Raw genomic sequence first — 21,417 nt, 5'->3', positions numbered from 1 at the left:
AAAGCAGACTTCAGGGGAAGGGTCCAACTTTGAGAGTCATGGTTCAGCAAGCAAGTGGTTCCCACCAAAAGCATTCTGTCTGAGATTCCGTTCTGGAAATGTTCATGTTTGGTGGACGCTCAAGTCGTGTATAAATCCTGTCTTTGAAATTTCATCTTTCTTTTTGATTGCTACAGTAGAAAAAGTGTACCACAATATAGTGAAAAAAGCATAGGTTTTATAGTCAAGCAAACTTGTGTTTGTTTCTTAGCTCTGCTACTCATTAACCGTGTGTCTTTGGACAAATGACGTCTTTACCTAGCCACCATTACGTATTATACACCTTTCCAGGTTTTAATTTAGTCATTTAGGCCATTGTCTGCAAAGGGCTTGTCATGGTTTGTGGCGTTGGGCAGGCTTTCCAGGAAAGACTGGTGTTACTGATCACCTTTGGTCTTTTCTGAATGCAGGTCAGTGTTCAGTACTCTTTATTTTTATTGATAGAACTGTCATGTTGTTTTACATCCAGTAAAAATATTCCCAACGAATTTTGGTGTGCAAAGGTTTTAGAACTTCAGGTCCCCTTGATGTTCTGGGGAATGGCTTTGCCTTCAGTGGCACTGTTGGCCGGTGCTCGGGGGAACTTGTCTGTCACCACTGCCTTACTAAGACGTCACCGCTGTCTTACTAAGATCGCATCTTCCTGGGAGCTGCTTTGCCAGAGGCGCATGTGGTGATCTTCCTGGCTTTAGGAATTTCAAAAGGATTGTTGGCTTTCTGGAAAAATTGTCATTAAGGAAGACTGTTGGAAACCAGCAGGAACATGAGAAGAGGTCAACTTTTAGCCACAGAGAGGATTGTGTTTTTGAGTCCAGATGCTTCCTGGTCTGGTTTGGTTAAGACTTATGTTGTGGGTTTCTTTCTTTTTTTTTTTTTTCTTCTCTTCTTTGTATTGCCCCTTTTAAAAATTTGTCTTATTTTGCGGTTAGAGTCCAGTAGTACCAAAGGTAGGGATAGTAACTGAGCCTAACCCAATGCCAAAGTGTGGTGGGCTCTCGAGAGATTATTTGAAAGAAAGAAAATAATGAACCACCTTAATCATTGCCTTTTCTGTTCCTCTTTGGTCTGAGTGTGCAATTGTATGAAAGAAAACAACACAGAAGTTTTAAAAACTTTGAGAAAGTATGTTCTAAATAGCTGTCTCCAAGTGCTTTGTCTTCTGCTTGTTCATTTTTTCAGGTTTATTGGACAGTGGATATTGATTTAAAATGTATATAATTTTCACCTTAGTACATTTTGAAAAATAAAAGTAATTAAAAATATTGTTTCAAAAAGGTGTTTTAAAGAAAAAAAAATAAAGTAGGAAAAGAGCACCCAAGAAATATATGAAATGGAAGGTAGGAAGCAAAGACAAACGACTCTGCCTCCCACTTACCGTCAGGGTTCATTTGGATAGATATATACTGGATCGGGGAAAGTGCTAGATAAAAATAGTGTTTCAAGCCCAGTGGAAATCTTTCATTCCTGGAAAAATACAGGATATATATTTTTAAATCTTTTAACAATATAATTTATCAATAAATTTTATTTCCTACAGGTATAATGTGAATACAGATTTTTATTGGTTTTAAAGAGTTTATATTAAATTGACAGTCCTATGAGGGAAGGATACAATATTATGTCTTGGTTTTTCTCAAAGTGTATGGTTTAGAAAGTCCTACATAAATAGCTTACAGGAATTGTGTTCTAATTACTTAGAGTTGAGTTATTAAATATGTTTAAAATTCATGTGTCAGATAGCACATCATATCTTGTTGAGGGGCCTCAAGGAGATTACCAAGCAGAATGCAGTCATCTTATTTAAAATGCATTTAAATGTGTGAATAGACCCAGAAGCAAATAGCCTAGCAAGATATCTGCTTAGCATCCAGCAGCCTTGCAGGAGTTAACGCTAAAATTTATCAGACATCAATAGTTTATTGAAGAAATACTCCTTTTTGCTCCATAATTTGCAGAAGGCTACAGCTGTCAGTCGTGATGTACTGCCTCTTGAAATTAGTCAATAGAGCAAACAGCAAGAATTGCTGTGGGCAGAAAATAAGCGCTGTAATCATGACATAACTGGGGTCAGTGATTTATGGATTCCAATATAGTAGTAGCTGCATATGATTGAGAATTTACTAGGTCACTAGTGCACCAAAAATTTTATTCACAGCCTCCAGGCATCTTTTGAAATGTGCAACAAAATAAAAACCTCTGAACCTGTTTTGACACTGCAGACTCAGTGATGACACGCCAGCCCAGTGAGTCTCATTTAAATGTAAATGTGTCATAAACTTTCCTCCCATACTCTTTAAAAACATCAACTACTTGAAGGGATGATGCATGTGAAGCTGATTTACATATTGAAGTAGTAAAAAAAGGACCTTTTTATAATCAAGCTTTAAATTCTTTTATTTTAAAGTTGGAAGCTGAAGCTGTTCCTGAAGTATCTGAAAAATATGAAATTAGTTCTGTTCCCACCTTTCTGTTTTTCAAGGTAAGGATAAAGATGGCACAAGAGATCCTGCATCTGTCATGGGCCACGGGGCTCTGTCTTGGTCCCTTTACCCTCTCCCCGATCCCTGAACATTCAGCACTTGGTTGTTCCTGGCTTTGCCCTGTCTTCTCATAGTCTCCGTGTGTTTGCACTGACGCAGAAGCTTGGCCTGGGGATCCTGAAGAAGTGACATGGGCAGTCAGAGTTGGGGGTTCTAGACAACAATCCAGATACTTGACTGTAGACCCAAAATGTTCCCTGAGTCGCGTAAAAGTTGGTTACTTAGGGCATGTGCCTGGGCGTAATGGAACATCGGGCTGGTCCTGGTTTGATTAATGACTCTCTTAGGAAGCAGGTGCAAAGCTGTGCTTTAGGGCACCCCGGAGTGTTACCACGTTCCCCCCCAATACCGCACTTATACTCAGTAATAGATTTGTCCCAGTGAGGGTGGGGAAATCTTTTCTGTTTTAGGTCAGACTCTGATGTGGTTTGAGTTTGAGGCATAGTGATGTTCTCCTAGTATGTGTACAAAAAGAGAGAAAAGAAGACAATTACATATTTCTAAAATTGAGATGCATCTGATAGTTGGTAATCAGGTTTTAAAAAACATATCTAATAATAGCATTGACGCCTTTAAAAATTGGCTAGAGCTATGAGTTCATACTTGTTAAAATTTTGGATCTTAAAAGGGATGATGAAAGAATGCCACACATATTCTAAACGACTTTTTTAACTTCAGAATTCTCAGAAAATTGACCGATTAGATGGTGCACATGCCCCTGAGTTGACCAAAAAAGTTCAGCGACATGCATCTAGCGGCTCCTTCCCACCCAGTGGTAACGAGCATCCTAAAGAAGATCTCAACCTTCGCCTGAAGAAATTAACTCATGCCGCCCCTTGCATGTTGTTTATGAAAGGAACTCCACAGGAGCCGCGCTGTGGTAAGAAGCTGCTTTCCCAAGGACACACACCGAACGGGTGCTTTACAGGGTGGGGCGCGGCCAGGTGCCCGTCTCTGTTCTGTCCGTTGCTCTTACACTCGTGTCGAGATACCTTTAGAAAATCCGGAGAGTTGCAATTCCCACTGGCATTCTGTCGTGTGGTGGTGAGAGTTAGTGTGTAGCCGACACAGAGAATGCTGGAACCCAGAGGCATCTTAGAAATCATCTGATTGAAGATTTTTGTTTTATTTACATAAATACCCAAAGAGGGGGAGGCCGTTCAGGTCACCTTGGAGTGGAGTTGGGATTAGGTTCCAGCCACCACATTGCTGTCAGTCACCTGAATGGGCTTTTTGTCTGCTCAGTTCATTTTGCTATTAACAGTTTCCTGGCTTTCTTAGCAGTCTCTCTTGACTTGTGTCGTCCAGATTCAGCAGTTTAAAAATATGTAGAATTTTGGTGGCATTCCTGTCTCCCCTGTGCTTTTACCTTCCTTCTTGTCCCAGAGTCGAATTATGTGACTGCAGTGTTCACCTGTTGCTTATAGGTGCTAATAATGGAAAGATTCTGAATTCTGTGGCTTTTACCGTCACTCTTATTTTCTGTACATATATGCTTGTAATTTTGTCCTTAAGTGAGTTTTAGAGTTTATTCGACCCCTCTGGTATTGGGTTTATGTTATTTTCTTTTTACTATGCCTGGTGCAGCGTTATTATGCTTCATAATTGAGCATTTAATGCCCTTTGATGGTGCTGTTGAGAATCTGAGAGTGTTTGTTTCAACTGTACAGGAGGGAGTTTATTAAGATACGCAGCAGTAAAATAGAATGTGTTACTGATCCAATTACTGCGTGTCCAGTGTGACTTTATAAAAACAACCTAGCTTCCAGTGTAAATTTAATTGTAAGTTCTTCCCTATATGGTTAGCAAATTACATATTAGATTATGAAAGTCTAGTTTTAAAAATGAAGTTTCATCTTGAGTCTGTCTTAAAAAGGTAAGGAAGTGGTTCCTTTTTCTCTCAGTTCTACTTGAAAAATGTCCTTGCTACTATTTACATATCAGGTAATGCCTGCTATTTATATGTTGAAAAACCTCATTTCTAGGGGTGCCTGGGTGGCTCAGTGGGTTAAAGCCTCTGCCTCCAGCTCAGGTCATGATCCCACGGTCCTGGGATCGAGCCCCGCATTGGGCTGTCTGCTCAGCGGGGAGCCTGCTTCCCTTCCTCTCTCTTTGCCTGCCTCTCTGCCTACTTGTGATCTCTGTCAAATAAATAAATAAAATCTTAAAAAAAAAAATAAGAGAAAGAAAAACTTCATTTCTACTAGAATTAACCCTAGATAGCAACAGCCGGCCTCTGTTGTGCTGGTTTGTTTTTAATAGTGGTTGCGACTGGTTTACTTTCTCTCATCAGGCAGGAAAATCATTTCTGATACTTTCTGTGGTGACCTGAGAACAGGGACTTACAACACGAGTGTGATGAGTTTTATTCAGTGCCTTCCTTGCGTCCTGAACTGTGGGTGACTGCTGTTAGATGCGGATGAGGCTGTGGGACGGGTTCTACCCTGTAAGCCTGCAGTAAAACCCATAGAGTACTCTCTTCTTGGGATTGGCACAGGAGCATCTCTCACGCCTTTCTGAATGAGAGCCTGAGAGGACGGGCGGGTGGTAAAAGTGCAGCTTGGGAAGGGGTGCTAAGCAGGGGGGAGGCGGTGCGGCGGGAAGCGTGGTGGCCGGATGTCACTGCAGGTGAGCTGCATCCCGACACCACCTTATGCCCCTGCCCTGGTAATGTAGGTACAGGTCAGTAACCCTCCCTGAGCCCTCAGTCCTTCCTTCGCTGGTGTTGGGGTTGGAGCCAGTCTTGGAGATCCTTTTCAGATCCAATGTTGTATGATTATTCAAGTGAGTTAGAAGTACGCTTAGAGGTAGTCATTTTCCTGCTTACCTTTTTATTAGACTTAATGTATAATGTTTTTCTAGCCGTTTGTGTATTAACTGCCTGACATTTAGAAGACTATAAATAAGGTAGGATAAAAAAGAAGCTTTATAACATGTCAGAACAATCTGAAAAACACAGTATTGTAGACATTTAGATAATAAAAGATGTAATTAGGGAATTTGAAAGAAATTTTTAGATATATATGATTTACCAGTTACAGTTTCATTCCAAACAAGTACTTGTTTTATTCTTTATAATTTCTTAAAAAAATTTTATCTATTTTGGAGAGAGAGATTGATTGATTGGTGGGGGGAGGGGCAGAGGGCCTGTCAAGGAGACCCCCTGCTGAGCTCGGAGCCGGACACCAGACCGGAGGCCACGACCCCAAGGTCATAACCAGAGCCCAAATCATGAGTTGGATACTAACCTGACCAAGCCCCCCCCCCCGCACTCCTCTTCTTTATCATTTTTAGGATTACATTTTTAACAGGATTCTCTCTTTCCTAATGTCTTGATTTCTGTAACAGCATGTCTTTCTGTCAGATGTAGTAAATATGTGACATAGGGTAAACACATCATTTTAGAATGTAGGTATTCTTTAAAAAAATACCTACTTAAGGATCAAGTAGAAGGGATTTTTGCTGTGACTACCCTGCCACTTCCTTCACTGATGCGCCTCTGGCCCTATTTTCCCCTTCTCTGTGCCCGCGACACAACCGTCTGCATCTTAAACTGTTCTCTTCCATAGGAGCACACTTCCGCCCTCTTCCTTTCGGAGCTGCTTAGGGGAGAAAGGGTTTGCTCTTATGTTGGCACATCGGAGACGGAGGGTAGCCAGAGCCTCCTTTATAGAAGCAGCGGCCGTTTGTGCTCATGAACGCACCTGGCTGGTATTTCCATGGTTCGTACAGGATTCCCACGGAAGGCCCTGCCATCGGTAGCACCCGGGCCTCCCTTGGGTCCTGTTGTGGAGTAGGGCTGTGGTGAGTTTTGATGAGCTGGCCCCCACCTTGCTTTCAATTAATCAAAAACCATTAGTGAGTAACATTAAATTTTTTCTCAAGGAAGCCCTGAAAGCCATTTCAGGGTCTGCCGTGGAGCCCGCTGGCTCTCAGCCCGACCCTTGCACACTTTACACCCTGTTGCCATCGCTTTTCCTTTTGGGCTCTACCGGCAGAAGTGTGTCCGTGTGTTACGAGCCTGGTGCGTCGATAGGGTGTCTGTCGTTGAAGAATTAGATTATCCTTATTCTGTGCTCCTCGGGAGGACAGGAGAGAGAGGGCGCTCAGGTTTTAGGCAGATTTTCAAGAAGCACTGAGATGTCCATCTTCTTAAACAGAATGTTACATCCTCGAACATGCCGGTTAATTAAGTTATTTGGGAATTCTTGTGTCCATTTCAGTTAACAAAACTTTTAGCAAAGCAAAGGATATTTGAACCACGGGACAGACATTTCTTCTGCAGGAAAAGTCTCCCTTAGTGGGGTTTTCTTTTTCAATCAGACATAAGCAGCGTAGGCTCAGAAGTGGGTTTTAGGGTTTTACTGGGACTGCATAGTGCTGGCCTGGCCCAGGTCGGTGCACTGTTCGTGCCTCCTGTTGGGAGTACAGACGACTGCGGACTGAAGCGCTGGTTGTGCGGCAGCTAAACGTGGTTCTCCCTTTTGTAAATATTCCTATGGCATGCGTGCATTTTTCTTAAAAAAAAAGTGTGTAAATATTGTGTTACTGGTAGGAAGCCTTCTCACTATTTTATCCTTAAGCATAACATTTCCAGTCTGCTACTTTAACCCTTAAAAATGAAACATTACCCATCAATCTTTCTAGTCTGCATGTAATTGCCTAAAGCTAAAATGAAGCTTTTCCTCAGCCAGTTACAGTAGAAATGAGTTAATATATTGGCAACAGAATAACCATCAGCAATCAGCCGTTAGCTGTTTACTAATGAACTCCCAGATGAATGAAAAAAATTTCAGAATCAGTGTTTTACTTCAGGCTGTACATGAACTTAACACTTGAGTTGGAGGAACAGCAACTTATATGCTGTACAAATAAATACCAGTGCTTCATCTCAATAAACTGTAGATCTGGAAGATGTCTGGAGCTCAGTAAAACATCCAGGTTTTAAGAGTAAATGTGTTTTTGCATGACAGCAGGTGATGCCTGTTTTTGCAATTAATCTTATACCGAATTTTATGATTTGATTTTATTTCAAAAGGCTGATGCTGTGAAATCCTGCAGAAATTTTGCCCCTGAAGAACAGGTCATTTTCTAGTGAATTAGGACTGTTTGAAAAGAAGAATGGAAAGTGAGAGGAGGGATACAAAGTATTGGAAAACAATTGGGAAGAATTAGCTTATGGAAAGAAAAATATCCTCTTTTCAGATAAGACTAATAGATTTACAAAAGACTGATATTCACACTCTCACTCTTCAGTGCTAATGTCATAATCAGAAAATGATGTCAAAAAAGTACAGGACAAAAATGTGTCACAAAAGTATAATAAAATCATGGAACATAAGATTGTCACTACAGTGCAGTAAAAAAAAAATCACATTACATACTTTAGGGAATGTAAATAGTTTTAAAAAAGAGACTGTCAGGTTACGGTACCAGATGAGAAAGAACACTGTCAGTCTGTTGACAGTGCCTATATAACAACAGAGAAGACAGGTTTGAAATTCAATGTACCAGCTTCAACTGAAAGAACACATTCCTCCTTGACTTTTAATTTATTCTATTAGAGATGGCAAAAGACAGAGAAGAGCTGGACCGGGCACGCAGACCTAGTACAAGGCACTAGAAACCAAACAGTTGGGTTTCCAATCTGTGTGCACAATGAGTGGCTAATGATGGCTGCTGTGGGGCTTTTCCTCCATCCAGTGGTGATTCGTAGAGGTTCACAGGCAGCAGAGCTGGGAGGGATGGTCTGGGGCCTCCAGGTCCGTCCTCTGATTGATGGGGAAGTGCAGGGAGGGGAGGGGGCCGGTGCAGGGCTCAACTGTTGGTCTCCCTGCTGGACTGAGCAGGTGCCAGGGCTTTCTGGCTAGAATTGTTTCTCCTACAACAAAAAATGTGCCTAATAGTAAGAGGAACACTGATAAATATGCACAGACTTTTAAACTCAAAAGTGTGCTTTACACTAAGCCTCACCGGAGCACGTGATACAGTTCAAGGTCAGATGAGGGGTTTTTGGAATTCATTTTTCTCTTTACATGCTGCATAGGCGTGCTGATGAAGTCGTGGGTGACACAGGCAGACTCTGGTCAGTAGCTAGTGTGTGCTGTGAAGGAATATCAGATCACGGGTATGAGAAAGAAGCTAAGTTCTTGATTTTCTTTTTCCTATGCAGGTTTCAGCAAGCAGATGGTGGAAATCCTTAACAAACATAATATTCAGTTTAGCAGTTTCGATATCTTCTCAGATGAAGAAGTTCGTCAGGGCCTCAAAGCCTATTCCAACTGGCCCACCTATCCCCAGCTCTATGTTTCCGGAGAGCTCATAGGAGGACTTGATATAATTAAGGTTAGAACTGAGAAGTTTGTACTTCGTAAGGAATTTTCACTTAGAGCTCACTTTTCTAAGTGCAGGAATCAGTCTAGAATATAAATTAATTTCTACATTTGCAAAAATGAATCTGGGATATATATGAAATATTTCTGATGAATTGACTGATACTCGGTATTAACAAAGAGATTTATGTTGTGGTGAATGTTTTCTTAAATTTAGATGTGGGTTTATTTCAGGAGCTGGAAGCATCTGACGAACTAGATACAATTTGCCCTAAAGCTCCGAAATTAGAGGAAAGGTAAGTATTTTAAAAGTTTCAAAAAGTCTACTGTTTAGTACTTTAAAAATATTTCTTAATTCTTGGTTTTTGCATTGTTCTTTCCATATAGAAGTCAGGGATTTGTTTTTGTGTGCCAAGGTCATAATTGTGTTGTTTGCAGTCAGATTAGCCATGCAAACTTGGGAAGGTCTCATTTGCACTGGAGAAATTTTTACACGAAATTAATGATTACGTGGAGGATATTCTTTGTTTTTATAGAAATATCACTGTTTCAGTGGAACAACTCAATTTTTCTCTGTGTTTTGGAGCTGGGATCCAGCAGTCCTGGTCCTCAGGTAGCAGTCCCTGCTCATGGCATTGTCAGAGCACTGAGCGTGAAAGGTGCCGATGTGAGGACACGCAGGCTTCGTGTGTGGTGCGTGTGTAAACACTTCAGGGTTTCACGCTGCCTTTCTAACCACGAGAACTTGGAATTCAAGGAGATTTTGGAGCTGTAAAATTGGTCTTTGTTTTACGAAGGATCTCAATCAGCTTTTAAAGATTTTGTCTTATGGAAATTTTGGACTTCGGCCTGTAGGGAGGCTTAAGGGGATTTTTATTGTAATAAATTTGAATTAATGTAGAGATTTAAAGAAGAATTTTATTTTGAAATACATCAGTGTATCAGCCATTCATAGTTTGGGCTTGAGTCTGTTAGGTGAAACTTCCTCTTGTAATTTTCTTGCTATTGAGCATTTTGAGAATTTCTAAAATTGTTTATAATAGCACCTCATTTATCTGTCCTTGATTAATAAATAGTATCCCATATATGTCAAACGGACCTGTTAAGTGCCACATTTTCTCAAATGATTTGTACTCTTTCTTGCCTTTTTGATAGGACAGTGATGTTCCTAGTCCCTTTGTGGATTGTGTTCTTTCGGGGGAGGGGCATAGGGAGAGAGAATCTCAAGCAGGCTCCACACCCAATGCAGAGCCCGATGCGGGGCTCGATCTCACGACCCTGAGATCATGAGCTGAGCTGAAATCAAGAGTCGGATGCTCAACCGACTGAGTTGCCCGGGTGCACGCCCAGTTGCGTTCTTTGTCGTACCTCTGGGTGGCTCGTGGAGGCGCTGCGGCCTCCGATGTCCTCTGTGCTTGCTGTGTGCTTGTGTCTGCTTTCCGCCCGTCCTTCCCTGTCGGGTCCACTGTTGCTGTCGTTTGTGTCCCTGTCTTCATCACACCTGCTTTCTCTTCCTGACGCGCCGTGTCTGTTTCCTGTGGCTCAGACACCGAAATTGAACCAGCCAGAGTCACAGAGAGGTTGTACAGGGATGTGTATTCGTTGTACTTGGAGTGATCCCTTGAAGTGCCGCCAGAGTACAGAGAGCCGGAGCCTGAGCTCCCGAGTCCGGTGACGTCTCTGTGTGTGGGACAGAGGGACACGTTTGGGTTTCCTGGATCCAGATTGTTGTGTTACTGTAGGTGACGGATGATGATCAGCACCATATTCCTTATTTCTTTTCGGAGAGTCAGCCCAGAGTGCTCTCTCTGAAGTGATCGTGACCTAGCTGTGAGCGTGAGTTGTGTGCTTCGTTCGTGATAACTTTGTTCTCTGAGGAGGGTGAGCTGTGAGTGACCCAGAGCACCAGTGGGAGGAGGAGCCAGTGACCTGACCACCACGGGGCTCAGAGGGTCTTCAGCAGCCCCTTCTCATGACACAGACTGCCCTGAGCTGGCTGACTGGACCTTAGGCTAGACACAGACAGCTGGCGCTCCTGGCAGCAAGTGAGGGCACAGGGTATGAAAGCCGGCAGGCAGGGGGACACAGACTTAGGGTGGGGGCACTGGACTTGAGCAGCTGGTGCTGCCGGGTGTCGCAGCCCTTGGCACTTCCCCTGCTGCTGTGACCTTGCGGGCACGGGGGAGTATGGAGCTGTGTGCGGCCTCGTAGTGGAGCTGGGAGCACACAAGATCTGGTTTTGGAAGTGGTGGGTGGGCTCCCTGCACGGCCCCTTCTTGAACAATTCCTTATTGAGTTGGTTATTATTATTTTTTTAGTGCTGTGAGTTGATGGGCTTGAATTGCAACTCGAAGGAACATTCATTGCCTTAAAAGCCATATTGTGCTTTATGGTGGCTCAGGGAGAGAATGAAATAAAGGAAAATGTCAATGCATTTGCTTGTTTAATGCCACTCAGAGCTGTGAACTATCATCCTGCCATCCCTCAAATATGCATGTTACTCCTGAAGCGGAGCAAAAGTGGTGTTTAATAATTGAGCTGAGCCATTTTATATCAATTTTCTCTCTTTAGGCTCAAAGTACTGACAAATAAAGCTTCTGTGATGCTCTTTATGAAAGGAAACAAACAGGTAAAGAACTAAAAAATGGTTTTATTTGTAATTTCTTTTGATGTTAACATTTGCAACAAGGGGACACTTAAATCTTTTTTCCTAGCTGTGGCTAATGAAGCTGTAGTGGCATCAGGAAGTTACCAGGCCTTAATTGGTGCTTATGGAGATCAAATAAAGTAATCTACATTTTGCCTGACTTCATCATCAACATCTCAGTGGGGTGCATTTCTTTCTGCTGCCAAACTTGGTCAACACTGTTCACTCTGTCCTGGTTCGGTTAGCTGCTGTCCCGGCACCCTTGTAGGCAGTGGCCTCATGTAGTGGGCTCTTTGGTCCCAATACTTCCGGAGCACGGGGAGCCTCGTAACTCTTGGGGCGCACAGCCCTAGATCACCCTTGAAGAAGTGAGCACTGGAGAAATAAGCCCCGTGGCATCGTGCGTGGTCAGCACCATTTGGTGAATGAGTGAAACAGTTTGGCAGTTCTTGTTTACAATGGGTTGGTTCCCGTAGCTTTTTGGATGAAGATACATGTTGGCTGGGCATCATTTTGAATATCAAGTTTGATAGATCACTCCCACCAACAGCTTGAGCAGAACTGATGATCATTTGTATTTGGACTGGAACGGAGATCTCCAGACACTGGGCTCTGCTACCTTCCTTTATTCTCAACCAATTGCAGAGGTGGGCAGAGGGGGACAGTGTGGTCTGTTTCGGAGCTGGGGAGGCTAAAGCCCTGAGAGGCGAGGCTGATGGAACAGAGAAACGTGCATTTATGTTCTCTGTGGCGCTGGCACTGCCCAGATGTGTGGGCTGCCCGCTTAACCTCTCTGGGCTTCACTGCCCTGGGTGTAAATAGACGGGGTGCCTCAGGGGTCATTGAGAGTGAGGTTGTGATAGCTAGTGTGAGAGTTAACATACAGTGGCACCAACTAGTTAATGTAACTAGTCAGTGTAACTGTTACAGTGAAGGTAACGACTGGGAAGCTGGTAGTAAAGGTTTCAGCATCCTGGGGTCACTAGGGTAGGACCTAGATTCTTTGAGTGGTTCACTGATTTTATTAAAACAAAATAGAGGAAGTTAATACTTCTCAGGATAAAGTTATCATTTTATATTTTCTTGGTGATTATTTAAAGCAGATTTTTATTCTCAAAATTCTCCAGTGTTTTCTGGAAGCCTGGCTGGTGTTGATATATTTTGGAAGCAGAATCATTTGTGCTGTTAAGAAGTTTATGTGGGGCCTCGTTGTTCCATGGGATTGCTGGGATTTGGGGCCTGACAAGAACCATGTCGCAGTGCCATAACCTCAAAAAAAAGTCAGTACTCTATAAAGATAAATTTTTAAAAATGGGAGTGACTGTCTAGTTGGGAATGGGAAGATATGATCCTCATCATTGCAGAAAGGTTAGGTGAGTTGAGGTCATCTCTTGAGAGTGAAATGGAGAAGGAATCGAACTGTAGAGCGTCGAGGCTCCACTCAGGAAGGTTTGACCACAGAGCTTGTCAGGTTCCAGGACACATGTCCTCCCCAATGGTCAGAGCCTGTATGCGCTGGGGTGTGTCCATGCCACCCTGGTGACCGACGTACCATTGGACCACGCCAGTGGGCTGTGTAGAAAATGTAATACATCTTTACTCATTTCTTTTTTTTTCTTTTTCTGCATTTAGGAAGCAAAGTGTGGATTCAGCAAACAGATTCTGGAAATACTAAATAGTACTGGGTACGTAAATCTTGGTTTCAAATGGTGTGTTTAAGAAGTTCCAACTTTTCGGGGCGCCTGGGTGGCTCTGAGGGTTAAGCCTCTGCCTTCAGCTCAGGTCATGGTCTCAGGGTCCTGGTCCTGGGGTTGAGCCACGCATTGGGCTCTCTGCTCAGCAGGGAGCCTGCTCCCCCTTTCTCTCTGCCTGCCTCTCTGCTTGTGATCTCTCTGTCAAATAAATAAATAAGATCTTAAAAAAAAAAAAAAAAGAAATTCCAACTTTTCAGTTCTGCCACTGATGCCTCTTAGTTGTTACATCTGTAGCCATTTACTTTATTTTTGCTACAGTGTTTTGTGAATGACCTAACTGAGACCACAATAGGGTTTCCTGGCCAGTGTCAACCAGTTGGTAAATAAAGGAGCTTCTTAGAAGGCGATCATTAAAGTTACCATTTGTCTACTTTCCTAGAAGAAAGTCCTTAACATGCGTAAAGATATTTTAGGGAAAGTGTATCAGAGGTTTTTAATTTTCCTTAAAATTACTCTCATTTCTAAACAGTTTATGAAATGGCTGGGGCATCTGCGGAGGTCGTTAGGTGCATCTGAGAAGTGGCGGAAGTTAAATGGCTGTGTTCATGCTTTTTGATCTGCTCAGCGGCGATGCTGACAGTTAAGAAAACTGCATTGATTTTTCTGCTTAAAAACAAAACCACTTAAAAACAAAAACACTTTCACCCATGTTCTATAGAGTTTATCAGATGTTTTGGCTTTTTTAAAAATTTCTTTTCTCACTATAGCTTCTTTTTAATATTATAAGTATTCTAGCCATAGCTTTAAACAGATTAACGAAACCTATGAAGCTATGGGGAAGGTAATCTCTGAAATACTTAGATATTCATGGGCAGGGTTGAAAGTAGTCAGTTGCGTAGCACATGTTAAATACAACTCTAGGGACATAAAAAGCAAAATGACTGATTTCTTCATAAGAAGATTGTGACAGTCTGCAGAGGAGAGTCTAGTGTCTTGTCTTGCTCCGGCCTGCCCCTTCCTCACTGCCCTTGGACATTGGAGAGGCTGGCTGGGTTCTGGTCATCAGTTTTTGTGGCCCCCTTTCTCTGTCACAGCTCCCTGGCATGGTACGCTCAGTCCACCTGTCCCTTGTGACAGTGTGTCCCCTCAGGGTGTCCCTCCACAAAGCTGTGAGGCCAGAGCGCCGCAGCGCCGGGCCGTGGCGGCCCGTGTGTCTGGTGGAGGGCCTCCATAACGTTGCTTTCTGCCCCCCGCCCCCCGTCTCTCTGATGTTTGGGTTTGCAAGCCCGGCTGTCCCAGAGCAGAGGGGCTTCTTCGGAGATGGAGTCCTCCCAGCTGCGGACCTGTGATGCTCGGGGTGGGAGCCTCTCTGGCTCTTTAGCTTGACCAGAGTGATCTCGCTGAGAGCCGTCGGTCTAGAGAACGAGCTGCTGGCTTTGTGTTCCCGCGCCTCCACTCTGACGCTTTCCCTCCACTGGCCCAGCGACATGTCTTGAGGGGCTGTGTGCCAAGTGTCCACCGCATCTCTGTACAAGAACTTCCAGGAGATGCATTGGCCATTATGACTACACACATGCACGCGCGGGCCCAGTACCTCCTAGGACCCTCGGAGATGGTTCTGTAACTCATCGCTTTTATGACATTGTCCAGATTAGCACCTGCCTCCTTCAGCTCACCTTAAAGGGCAACCTCTACTGGGTCTTTTTTTTCTTTTAATTATTTTGCTCTTTCAGACATTCCTATTTTGATACTTGGTGCTGATTTATTGTGGCATCTTATTTATTTGTTTTTGACTGTTTTCTGCACCATGGACCATTTTCTTGGAAACTTGTTTACAAGTGAACAAGATTTCCCTATGAGGGTGGTTTTGGTTTTAAGGAAATCGAAATTTTTTACATGTGGCATTGTCTTTGGCTAGTTTTTGGGACGGCACATATTCCCAGTCTCCCTGTGGGAATTTGTGCGACACTCATGCTGATTCCTTGACCACCTGATAGTGACATCCCTCCGAGTACGTGTGCTTGGGTTTCCACGCAGTGACTGGCATTCATTCTACAAGTGGTGTTCGTTACACGGTGTAAAGCCAGACCGTTCTCGCTGGTGTCTGCCTCTCGAGAGCAGCACCTGTGCTCTGAAGTCTGATTATTTTCACGTGGGAAAGCACAGCTCCGTAAGGTGGCGTCTGTTGGCAGTGTCATTGTCCCGGCTAGTGAGCCTCCGGTCCAGCTGTGGGTGTCCATGGGTGTCCGTGGGCCTCAGTGCTGCTCCCTCCTGCTCCCTGAGCACCTGCTAGTAGGTCAGAAGCAGCAGCCCGGGGGTGGGCAGTGGAAATGCGGTGTTAAGAATAGACTTAGGTAAACTTTGGATACAAGTCTGACCTGCGGGTTGGCACACTGCAGCTGGTCGCCGACCTGTGCACATAAAGTTTTACTGGCACACAGCCATGCCCACTCCCGTCTGCCCTGTCCAGCTGCTCCTGTGCGGTGTAGCCCAGTAAGCGGCTGCAGCTTACTGGCCGGACTGGCCGACAGAGCCTGTGTGTTGACCGTCTTGCCTTTTGAGACGAGGTTGGCTGACGCCTGTCTGACCCAGTACTGTCTAGAGAAAAATCCAGATAAATTTGTATCTTGGGCTGACTTGTTCTGTGGGGTACCTGACGGATTGAAAAGTAAAGTCATTTCCATTTTCCACTATAAATGTCAGGAGCAACAAAACTGTTTCCTTTTCTTGACTGTTTCTAAAACATCAAATAGGTTTTATAATTTTTGTTTAATGAAACTATTTCCTTTTAAAATGTTTTCTCCTTTTTATAGTGTTGAATATGAGACATTTGATATATTGGAGGATGAAGAAGTAAGTTCTGTGTTTTATGTTTCTTGACCTTTGCCTCAGTTTTACCCATTAGGGTCTTACAGTAAGGTTTCAGAGCTGCTGTTGTTTCCGTAGGTTCGGCAGGGGTTAAAAACTTACTCGAATTGGCCCACGTACCCTCAGCTGTATGTGAAAGGGGAGCTTGTTGGAGGTCTGGATATTGTTAAGGTAAGGTCGGAGTTCATCTGGTATCCTAAAGACGGAAATGTTGGCGTGTTTGAAAATTATCCTTTCATACTGAAAGGTAACTGTGGGGCTTCCTTGGGTGCTTTCCTTCCTGGCCTCCTCTCCGGTCATCTCTGACCCCGTGTTACCATTTCTGTGTCCGTAGTACTGTGTTCTTTCACTGCCCCTGCTGGATCAGACCATTCTCACCCTCCCCTGAGCCAGTCAGATCATCCCCCTGCCGTGGGGCCTTCTGTACAACCGCCGTCGTCTCCCGAGGGACTGCCCGCTCAGGGCCAAACTGTCACTTGGCATTCTGAGATGTTCTAATTGTGGCCAAGCTCAAAATCTGATTTTTACTCCCACTCTGCTAAGTCGTCCATGTTTTTAGCTTTTCTTTCCTTATCTCCTCTGCTTTGGATCACTGGCACGTTCCATACTTGCATGTTTTCTGTGTCCCTCAGGGCCCCTCTTGTCTACAGGGATGTTTTGCTCCTCCTCCTTAAGTTCTTTCCTTTTATATTTATATTGTACTATTTTCTCGTGTTCTTTCATTTTGCCTTGTGTGCACTCCGGGGGATGGAGAGGAGCGCACCAGGCCATGGGCGGAGGCCGGACTCCCAGTGCTGCCTGGCCCGCCGGCTGTGTGACAGATCTGAGAGCCCGGGCCCCGGTTTCCCAGAGCACAGGGCGAAACCGCGGTGGCCCATCTCCTGTCCACCTCTGGTCTCAGATGTTTTAAACCTGGTTGGGTCTGTCAGGTTGTAAGCATGTTTGGAGAAACATCTTTGATGATTAACTTACTCCTTTAGTTTGCTTTACGTAAACTCTCCATATATTTCAGCGGGCCTGGCTCTCCTCCGGGCACGCCCGCCCGACGGCACCTGTGTGCTCCCCGGCTCAGTTTCCCCACTGGCACAGGGGAGCTGCGGCTCTGCTTCCTCTAAACCCCCACCCCAGCCGGGCATCGTGGTCTTGGGGGAGGGTAGCGGTGGGCGGGGGTGGGGGTGCCCAGGACGGGGCCTGAGGAGGAATGCCAGGCTCTCCGGGAGCACAGACCTCCACGGCGGGAGTGGCTGCTCCTGTGTCCAGTGCTCCGGCCGGCCTTCTGCTGGCCTTGCCGGTCAGAAGAGTCTCTCTGAGGGCAGATGTCTGACTTTGTAAGGGCAAAGCAAGTGATAAGTAGCACTGTTTTAAAATCAGTTTTAGCTCCTAAAAGGAGCTAAGAGGACCCAGCCCAGCGCTCAGTGACGTCAGCTCCGTGGGCCGGGACGTCTTGTCCGCCCCGGCACAGGAGCCGTTCGCTGCGGAGGCCCCTCCTCCTGCCGGGCTCCCCGCGCAGCCCCTCTGCCGCAGCGGTCCTCGTTTGACTTCACGCTTCTTAGGGCACTGAGTGAGGCGGTTTTCCTAGTAAAGTGTCTCGTTCCTGGAGGAGAAGAAAAAGTTTAACATAGTAGCTCTTGAGTAGCCCAGAAGCACCAAAAATACATGTGCATCTGTTGTGTTATATGTACTTTTATTTGTTTAAGACACAGACGGTCTTCAAACCCCAAATACTCTTGAGCCTGTATCGTCTGAGTGTTTTGTAGCCTCTGCCTGAGCCACTGTTAACGCTTGGGAAGATAATGCTCAATAAATCTCATTTAATTCTAAAGCTGAGCTTTATGGGTGACTTCTCTGTAGGTGTGTATCAGGACGTTAGAGGACTCTTGTTCACCTGCTAAAAACACGCATTTGGCAGTGTGTGATGCTGGGAACGTGCACCCCGGGAAGACAGCTGGGGACGGTTAGGTTGCCACGTGGTGGTTTCCTACAGAGCCCAGTCCTTCACCTCTAGTGCCTGGGACGTCGGTGGTGGTCCACTCGCGTTCGTTCTGGCTGGCCTTCAGGGCACTGAGAGCCTTTGTTGTTGAAGGGCTGGATAAAGGAGTTACCCGGTGATTCCACGACTCGCTCAGTCTGGTGTCCTGCGAAAAACGGCCGCCAGTTAACGGGTCCGTGCTCGGTGCCCTGCTGCAGAATGTTTGCTCAGACGGTGAGACTGTTGGGACCAGCTCGGCTCCCGGTAGCAGCGGTGCTGGTGAAGAGGGTCCCACCCCGTGCCGGCCACGCTGCCTCCGTGCCAGGCCGTCCTCACAGTGCCCTGAGATGAGGGGACACGGACACACAGAAGTTCGGGCAGCCAGGAAAGCTGTGGCTGCCGGGCCTCGCCATGAGCTGCGTGCCCCCTGCTTCCCCCCGCTCCGGCCCAGGTCTGGCGCTCCGGAAAGTGCTGCCTCCTCCTTCAGTGCGGTAGGTCGCCTGCTTGTTAGCGGGCTGTGGTAGGAGATCTCAGGACATCACCGAGTGCTGTCTGAGTTTGCATGACGGGATCACACCTGTTAGGGTTTAACCAGCGAGGAGGTCAAAGGGATTTTAGTGGTTTTACTGATTGATGTTCATGTTGCTTAGTAATAACCTGAATATTGACATCCAATTAAGTGTTTATCTCAAACTATAAAGTCTCAATTACCATTTATTGTCACATTTTAAATTTGATAGCTGTGTTCCAAATTTTAAATCTGAAAGCAGAAAATATTTCTGGATGTTTATGTCTTTTTAGTGGTTTTTGGCCTTTATGTGTACACTTTGTACGAGTACTGTGGTCTTTCCGGGCTGGCTTGAACTCGTGACCCCGTGCGGCTGCGGGTGTCACGTACATCACACTGGAGTGGCCGTGACCAGCACGTTGCTGCTTTCTTCCACATTCGTGCTTGCACGTCACTCACAGTTGTCCCCCGTATTTATTGTTGTTGTTCAAATAGGAGGCATCATTGTGTTGCTCTGATTGTTGTCTGCGTTAATGCTGAACAAGCTCTTGGGTTTTGAATACCTTTTATAACCTGATGGTGCGCTCAGTTTTATGGCGTGGTACCTGGTTTCGGCGTGCTGGTGGGCTGGAGTTTTATTCCAGTCCGGTGTTTCTTCTTGTTCTCGAATTTGGGTACAGTCTGGGATGGTTCGGAGGTTTCTGTTTTTCATCTCTGTGCATACATACTATTTTTGCTTTCTGTTTTTGTTGTTAGGAACTGAGAGACAATGGTGAGCTGCTGCCGGTGCTGAAAGGAGAGAACTAGGGAGTGTCCACTCGGTGCCCGACTGCTGTGGGAAACCTTCGTCACAGCCGGGCCGCGCACGACTCTGTTCTCAGACCGCTGCTCACCTCTTAGGCTCGGTGTATCCCACCAGCTTGTGCTAAATACATGTATGTTTTGTTTGTTTTTCACCAAACAGGATGCAATAAACATCTTCAAATCCGATTAAAAATACTTGTGTAAAAAAGCTGTATTTTTTATAGATATTAAATATATAGTAATTAGCCAACTTTAAATTTCTTTTTCATACTCTATGGGTACCTGATAGGAGCTGAGAAGCAGGCAGGCTGCAGAAGATGCGGAACAGTGATGGCGTCTGAAATCCACAGTCATATTTAGAATAGCTCATAGACCAAACCAGTGGCTCCCCTCAATGGCCAAAGATCTCTTTACAGCTTGGAAAAATTCAGCTGAAAATGCGTTTCTGACAGCATCCCTGCATGTGGCCCCAGTGAGACTGCAGAGGCGATGAAGGGCTCAGCTGATTCGGAGACGCGCTTCAGAAGGCACGAGGGCACGTGTTAGCAGAGGATGAGAGGAGCTCGTGACTGTGTCCCTGCCCTCACGCTCTTCACAACAGGGAGAAGAGCTGGACATGAGGGTGTGTTATGCATCACGATTTATTTTAATCTTTTTTTTTATGATTTTATTAATTTATTTGTCAGAGAGAGAGCGTGAGCACAAGCAGGGGGAGCAACAGACCCCTCGCTGAGCAGGGAGCCCGACGCGGGACTCGATCCCAGCACCCCGGGATCATGACCCGAGCCAAAGGCAGATGTCCCACTGACCGAGCCACCCAGGCGTCCCACAATTTATTTTAATCATTCTATCGAAAGCATTGATTTAGCCCTTACATAGGCTGAGAACATCCTGACGTCCATGAAAATTTCAACAGTAGTTTTGATCCTGAATCTCACATGTTTAAAAAATAGTTGTCCCGGGCCCCTGGGTGGCTCAGTGGGTTAAGCCTCTGCCTTCGGCTCAGGTCATGATCTCAGGATCCTGGGATCGAGTCCCACATCAGGCTCTCTGCTCAGCAGGGAGCCTGCTCCCCCACCCCCACTGCCTGCCTCTCTGCCTACTTGTGATCTCTCTCTCTGTCAAATAAATAAATAACATCTTTTTAAAAAAAAATAGTTGCCCCATTAGGCCTTTGTCGGGTTCACTTTAAGCCAGTGGCTGAGTTCGCCTCCACGGTTCTTCGACTTCAGTGGCCATGACCGTGTCCCTTCGTCAGATTCTCCCAGCTTGTCAGCCCGGGTGGCTGAGGCTCCACGGAAGCGTCTGCTGGTAGAGTAAGGAAAGGGGTGCAGAAGTCAGCAGTTTTCATGAGAAACCAGAGGGAAGTTAGCCTCTCGCCGGGGCTCGAGCACCCGGCCGTCCCCTTGCTCCATTCGATTGTGTGTAGGAGAGTGCCGCCTTCTGAAGTGTGTGTGTGACCAAGGGCAGTCTGCACAAGACCCGAAAGGCGGACATGGCCCCGGGCTTCCTGTCGGAGGACTGCATCTGTCATGGTGGCTTTCCTCGCCAGTGTGTGTAATTAGATGGGTCTCCTTTGGGCACTGGTCCGTGAATTTCTTTTTTCCATTTAAAACAAATCATTGCATAAATGAAACCTTTAAAATGTAGATGGAAATGAATCGTAACAAACTCTATTAAGCCATTGGCTTCAGGGATGCTGTGAACCACGGGGGAGAAGTGCATAATTTTCTCCTATCCTAGGTCCCACACTGAAAGTATTGTGTTGGGCTTTCGTGATTTTTGCTCGGTCTGCAAGTGCCACCTGTCAACAAGCCAGCTTTTAGCTTCACCTTATCCTAAGCAAGAATATATCACTGCAGAGTTGATAAGCTACTTTTTTTTTCCTAATGCACATTTAAATAAACACAACGCATATGTTTTAACAAGCGCCCATCTCCAATTTGGGAAACAGTGTTCGGGCCTAGGGTGGTGGTTCTGATAGCGTCTAAGCTTGCACGTGGCAGGACGGCCTTC

The 21,417-nt window shown here is 45.3% G+C and overlaps 1 protein-coding gene across 1 annotated transcript in view; it reads left to right on the top strand.

The window, feature by feature from the left end:
* GLRX3 (glutaredoxin 3) overlaps positions 1-19,649 on the top strand; it is a 33,140-nt gene extending 13,491 nt beyond the window's left edge. The window contains exons 3-11 of the mRNA XM_080823360.1: positions 2,444-2,518; positions 3,258-3,459; positions 8,752-8,924; positions 9,146-9,207; positions 11,483-11,540; positions 13,191-13,243; positions 16,066-16,105; positions 16,199-16,291; positions 19,354-19,649. Coding sequence (XP_080679486.1) covers positions 2,444-2,518; positions 3,258-3,459; positions 8,752-8,924; positions 9,146-9,207; positions 11,483-11,540; positions 13,191-13,243; positions 16,066-16,105; positions 16,199-16,291; positions 19,354-19,404 — 807 coding nt within the window. The 3' untranslated portion in view covers positions 19,405-19,649. The remainder of the gene's footprint in view (positions 1-2,443; positions 2,519-3,257; positions 3,460-8,751; positions 8,925-9,145; positions 9,208-11,482; positions 11,541-13,190; positions 13,244-16,065; positions 16,106-16,198; positions 16,292-19,353) is intronic.
* Positions 19,650-21,417: the final 1,768 nt, after the last annotated feature.

This window comes from Martes martes (genome assembly GCF_963455335.1).
Source record: "Martes martes genome assembly, chromosome: 14".
NCBI classification, from domain to species: domain Eukaryota; kingdom Metazoa; phylum Chordata; class Mammalia; order Carnivora; family Mustelidae; genus Martes; species Martes martes.
The sequence above is the reverse complement of the archived record's forward strand: the minus strand, read 5'-3'. Positions and strand labels throughout refer to the sequence as shown.